The 6164-nt window shown below is 36.8% G+C and overlaps 1 protein-coding gene across 1 annotated transcript; it reads left to right on the top strand.

Annotated features, from left to right (window-relative positions):
• Positions 1-114: 114 nt before the first annotated feature.
• LOC132725458 (putative per-hexamer repeat protein 5) lies at positions 115-1458 on the top strand. Its single transcript, XM_060710591.1, has 4 exons — positions 115-573; positions 607-812; positions 938-1176; positions 1226-1458. Exons 1-4 carry the CDS (start codon positions 115-117, stop codon positions 1456-1458), a joined length of 1137 nt encoding a protein of 378 aa, XP_060566574.1.
• Positions 1459-6164: the final 4706 nt, after the last annotated feature.

The following is a 6164-nucleotide window of genomic DNA, read 5'->3' as shown; positions in this document are numbered from 1 at the left end:
GTGAGAGGGTACTGGACTATTAGTGAGAAAATGGCCATGGACTTGTAAGTGAGAGTGGTACTTGGACTTGTAAGTGAGAGTGGTTCTGGACTTGTTAGTGACAGTGGCACTGGAATGGTTAGTGAGAGTGGCACTAAACTTGTTAGTGAGAGTGGTACTGGACTTGTTAGTGAGAGTGGCACTAAACTTGTTAGTGAGAGTGGTACTGAACTAGTAATTGAGAGTGGTACTGAACTAGTAATTGAGAGTGGTACTGGACTGGTTAGTGAGAGTGGTACTAGACCTGTTAGTGAGGGTGGTACTGATCTTGTTAGTGAGAGTGGTACTGGATTTGTTAGTGAGAGGGGCACTAAACTTGTTAGTGAGAGTGGTACTGAACTAGTAATTGAGAGTGGTACTGGACTTGTTAGTGACAGTGGCACTGGACTGGTTAGTAAGGGTGGTACTGGACTTGTTTGTGAGAGTGGTACTGAACTTGTTAGTGACACTGGTACTGGACTTGTTAGTGAGAGTGACACTGAACTTGTAAGTGAGAGTGGTACTGAACTTGTTAGTGAGAGTGGCACTGAACTTGTTAGTGAGAGTGGCACTTGACTTGTTAGTGAGAGTGGTACAGAACTTGTTAGTGACAGTGGCACTGGACTTGTTAGTGAGAGTGGTACTGGACTTGTTAGTGAGAGTGGAACTGGACTTGTACGTGAGAGTGGCACTGAAATTGTTAGTGAAGGTGGCACTGGACTTGTTTGTGTGAGTGGTACTGGACTTGTTAGTGAGAGTGGTACTGTACTTGTTAGTGAGAGTGGTCTGAACTAGTGAGTGGGAGTGGTACTGGACTTGTAAGTGGGAGTGGTACTGAACTTGATAGTGAGAGTGGTACAGAACTTGTTAGTGAGAGTGGCACTGAACTTGTTAGTGAGAGTGGTACATAACTTTTGAGTGGGAGTGGTACTGAACTTGTTAGTGAGAGTGGTACTGGACTTGTTAGTGAGAGTGTCACTGGACGTGCTAGTGACAGTGGTACTGGACTTGTAAGTGAGAGTGGTACTGGACTTGTTAGTGGGAGTTGTACTGAACTTGTTATTGGGAGTGGTACTGAACTTGTTAGTGAGAGTGGTACTGGACTTTTTAGTGAGAGTGGCACTGTACTTGTTAGTGAGAGTGGTACAGAACTTGTTAGTGAGATCGGCACTGTACTTGTTAGTAAGAGTGGCACTGTACTTGTTAGTGAGAGTGGCAAATGGACTTGTTATTGAGAGTGGCACTGTACTTGTTAGTGAGAGTGGTACTGGACTTGTTAGTGAGAGTGGCGTTGTACTTGTTAGTGAGAGTTACACTGGACTTGTTAGTGAGAGTGGTACAGAACTTGTTAGTGAGAATGGTACTGAATTTGTTAGTGAGAGTGGAACTGGACTCGTAAGTGACAGTGTGATTTGCAGAGGAGGTTGTAGTGAGATTTGATAAGTGAAGGTCATAATCATGTTGGTTTCCTTGAAGGCATTGCCTAAATGATCGTTTTGTCCACGTATCAATTTGGAAATAACGTAGTTACAGCCAATTTTATCAAATATATAACAATTTCAGTCAGGTCTACTTGACGGTCATGTCAAAAGTGTTGTTGTGTCAAAGTATGAAGACAACAATCCAAGCGAGTTTTCGCTCCGAGCCCCCGCGTGGCTATTTTTTTTTATTGAACTTCGACCTGCTTCCACTAATTAGCGCATTTTTGAATCGCGCTCCACCATTTTATCTTGTTAATTCTCGACTTTTTACTTGGCGGGGTCGCGGGGTGAAAAAAACGAATGGAAAAAACAGCCCCCCATACGCAAACCCAAAAAAAAATCACAGATTTTGGGTATATTTTTTTCGGTTTTGAAAACCATACATCCATTAACAAATTTAAAAGTTTTTCGTAACCCGAAAGAATAAAATTTTTTTCCGTTTTTATTTTTAGCGCATTTGGGTTTTTACGTTCCCCATTCCCAAAGGTTATGTCACATGTCCAAATAAAGAACGTCAACAGAGATTTTATTGCATAATATCCTACCTACTATGTTCATTAGGGAAAAATGGGGGTCGTGATGGAATATTTCAAATAACAAAATGTCAAATCAACCATTTTTGCACATTTAATTGTAGTTGGTTTGTATCTGCATATAATGTATTTCTTTAATTGCTAATGATCAGTCATTTATCTCCGTAAGCTGACTTAAATTATGCTGAATACAAATCAGTGTAAAACTTTGTGTTCTCAAGTAGTTTTATGTTAATGAAATATAACATTCATTAAATTGAAATGTAATGAAGCAAAACAACTAAATATATGATTAAAACAACTTTTTCCGGGATCCGAACATTTACGAAACGAACGCTATATCACTACGCCATTACGCACTAAGCAGTAGAAAAATCAGGCTAAATATGCACGGCATTTGTTACATTTAGTTCTTAAAATTAAATGATAGAGAACTGATTTCTTTCAGTCAAAATACATATTTACCGATTAAAAGATGATGTCCTATATATAGCTGAATTGCCTAATGAAGGCAAAATACAAAGAAGAAAAAAGATTGCTTTGCTTTGGGCTTTAAACTCATTCTCTGTGTTCATACTCTTTCAGACAGGAGAATTCGCATTAAGTATTTAATACTTTAAACTTAATTTTTATTAGATGTTCGCTTATTTTTAGCGGGGCCTCTGAATTTAACTTTGTTTTGTCAGCTGTTATCGCGGCAGTAGCAGCAGCAGTACCGGAAGCTGCAACAGACACAACAACAACAACAGCAACAATACGTATACGCAATTGTAATATGACGTTAACTTTACAGATTATTTTAGGTGGGGGTCAATATTTTAAAGATAAAATAGGGGGTCATTATTTTATATAAAAGGGGGTCACTATTTTATAGAAGGGGGTCACTATTTTATATAAAATAATGACCGGGGTCATTAGTCTATGGGGGTCACTTTACAACGTTACACCGCCAACTTCACAAAAATGATAATATAAAAAAACTCTCTCCAAGTGGCCAAGTATATTTTTATATATCTTTTAAATAACAAGAATTGTCTTAAGAACTTCATTAAAAACCGAAAAAATGATGAAATCAACAATGTAATCTTAAAGTGTTTCTTTCTTATTTTAATATATCTTTTAAATATCAAAAGTGTCTAAAGAAATTTATTTAATGCCGTTTTTATTGTTTTATAACATTCTACAACTGTAACTGTAAAATTTTGCTGGAAAACTAAAACTTTCTGAATAAGATTATTATTTTCCACGTATACCACCGTTTAAAGAAGGGAATACATTTAAAATTCAGCTCAGACACAAATTATGATAAATAGTATTAACGATTGTATACATAAATTAGTATGTGTTATGGACATGTGTTGACATAAACACAAACTGGTAATGGGCGTATTTTCGAAAAAAGATATTTAGTATTTGTCAGTTAGATTAGGTAAAATTCAGTAACTTACGTAAAGGGCTCAGTGCGATGTGTTATTTATATTTTTCTTGATAACCTTGCCTGTTTTCACTGACCAGATCTAGACATATATGCCCACAACATGTCGTGGGGTTCAAATCGTTTATAGGAAATTAAACTTTTATTGCATATTCAGTTTAGGTTATTTAGAAATAAACTAACATACAGGATTTCACATATAGTGATATAAGTTATCTGCCAAGGGCAGGAAATACAACTAACAGCCCATTTCGTAAATTATTCCATTACCTTTTATTGTATAAGATAAATATAGTATACAGCCCACTCAGACTATTATTAGTAAAGCAAAACAATGGAATGTTTTCGTTTTTTTTTAGTGAAATAAACAGCATTTTTCTGTAAAGTCAAATATCGTAAATTTCTGAATATCCAAACACGTAGTTTCATTTTAAGGAAAAAAGTACTGAACCTTCCATAGAAAACATTTTATGTATAGGTTACTTACTAAACCGAACGGGTTCTACCATTTATTTTATAACATCAATAAATCATTTAATGTTATGTAAGAAAATACTAACTAAGATAATGATAAACAAGCTCAACAAGGAAAGTTAGCATTCAATGAACGCAACCACACACGACCCAGCAACAAGAACTAGCGACAAAGAGCCCAGGAGGATCCAAAACAAAAACAGGACAGGAGTCCAGTACTTTCAAAATAGCTGCAGTACGTACTGCTGTACCAGTACCAGTAATGCAGCTCTGGACAGGACACAATGCAGAACACGGACATGATACTCACTTAAATGATACTTAAAAAGAAATAATAGTTACTGACAAAGAAATTAAAGAAAACAAATGATTGATTGATTGATTGATTGATTGATTGATTGATTGATTGATTGATAGGCCCACAAAGTAAAATGGCACAGGATAAGGGGACTCGAGAGTCGGGGAAGGAAGAGGCATAATTAAAAAAAAATAGGGGCAAAGTGAAGAAACTTAGGGTAGACGAGGAAACAACACGAGACACAACAAAAGTGTCATAAAAACAGTTTGAAACAAACACGACAGGAACATAGAGAGGCAACGCCTTGGAACAGTCAGCAGCAAGAGTACTGTTGGGTAGTTAAAACCTGTTAATGGTGCACAAAACCACTCTCTTAGCTCCACCAAGTTTCTTTTAAACGAGACATTGTAAATAAATTGAATCCCTGCCAAGTGAAATTCTAACAGTTGCTATGGTTACAAAAGGTGAAATAAGTAAAACATAGAAATGATCATGTAGGAACATTTCAAAGTAAACCGAATGACCATAACAAAAATACTCAATGTAAAGGAAGACAGAGCTACAATAAAATAACGTACAAGGGCCCGACGAAGCAAGGCAGAAGACGAACATTAAGACAATTCAGTCCCAAAGGACTTAAAGAACTGTCCATCATAGAGTTTCCCACTTGGTCCGTGTAATATTTTTTTGTGACACTACTTTAAAGTGACATTATCTAGGTGTATATTGTGGGTGAACGAACAGGTAAAAATAAAAAAAAGAAGTTATCTGTTTGCCAAAATTCTTTTCAATTTTATATTAACTTCGCATGAACAATAAATAAGTCACGTGGATCAACGAAAATTCTGTAAATATCCATTGGAATTGACATGAAACGTTTTTAAAACATCTATAAAAAGAGTGGGCAGATTTACGGTGGCACAAAGGTGACATGTGTGTGTTTTTATTTATCTCGTGGCCACGAGTTACTATAAGTCGTGGCCACGAAATAGCTAAATCGTGGCCACGATAAACTATGTCGTGGCCACGAGATACTATGTCGCGGCCACGAGTTACAACGTCGTGGCCACGAGATAGCTAAGTCGTTGCCATGGGATACTATGTCGTGGCCACGAGTTACTAAGTCGTGGCCACGAGTTACTTAGTCGTGGTCACGAGATAGCTAAGTCGTGGCCACGAGATAGCTAAGTCGTGGCCACGAGATAAATAACCAATCAGGTTACACCATTTATATGAATTTCCCTAATTAACTAGACATGTGCAATAATACAGGGATGCCCATACTTCACCAACCTGTAAAAGTGCCATTTATACAACTTATTGACTGGTCAATAATTTTACATTTAGCGTCACTGTGACCCTTATTTTTGACCCAATGACCTCGAAATTTTTAGATGATTTAAATGATTTGCACTGATTAGGTGCAATGATCTTTCTGGGTTATATAAACCATGGCTTATCCCTTCTTAATTATTCATCAGACAAGGATTTTACCTTATAGGCTATCTACTGGCAATGTCCCTTCCAAATAAAATAAACCAGGACTTATTCCTTCTCATGTTATCGTATAAACAAGGTTAACAGGCCGTAGTACGTACAAACTGACCAATTCGATCACAAAATTGTCCCAACAAAGAGCTAAAGTCAAAATTGATATTTGATGGGCCTTGGAAGATAACTTTCTAATATGATCCTAAAGACAACTTCAAAGTGAGTAACTTCAGTATTTTCAAAAATTAATGTTGCAAGTAAAATTTGTTAAGTTTAAAAAAATCCTAATATATATAGTGTATTCTGAATGGTTAATTATCTCGTGGCCAGGACTTAGCTATCTCGTTCCCACGACTAAGTAACTCGTGGCAACGACATAGTTTCTCGTGGACACGACTTAGCTATCTCGTGGCCACGACATAGTATCTCGTGGC

The sequence above is a fragment of the Ruditapes philippinarum genome, unplaced genomic scaffold (assembly GCF_026571515.1).
Source record: "Ruditapes philippinarum isolate M1 unplaced genomic scaffold, ASM2657151v2 ctg10414_1_1_1_1, whole genome shotgun sequence".
NCBI classification, from domain to species: Eukaryota; Metazoa; Mollusca; class Bivalvia; order Venerida; family Veneridae; genus Ruditapes; species Ruditapes philippinarum.
This window is presented reverse-complemented; position numbering and strand designations above follow the sequence as displayed.

Coding starts and splice junctions, on each gene's coding strand:
- LOC132725458 (XM_060710591.1), top strand. CDS start 115: ATGGTTAGTGAGAGTGGCACTAAACTTGTTAGTGAGAGTGGTACTGGA. Junction 813..937: donor AGTGAGAGTGGTCTGAACTA/GTGAGTGGGAGT, acceptor ATAACTTTTGAG/TGGGAGTGGTACTGAACTTG. Junction 1,177..1,225: donor GAGTGGTACAGAACTTGTTA/GTGAGATCGGCA, acceptor TGTACTTGTTAG/TGAGAGTGGCAAATGGACTT.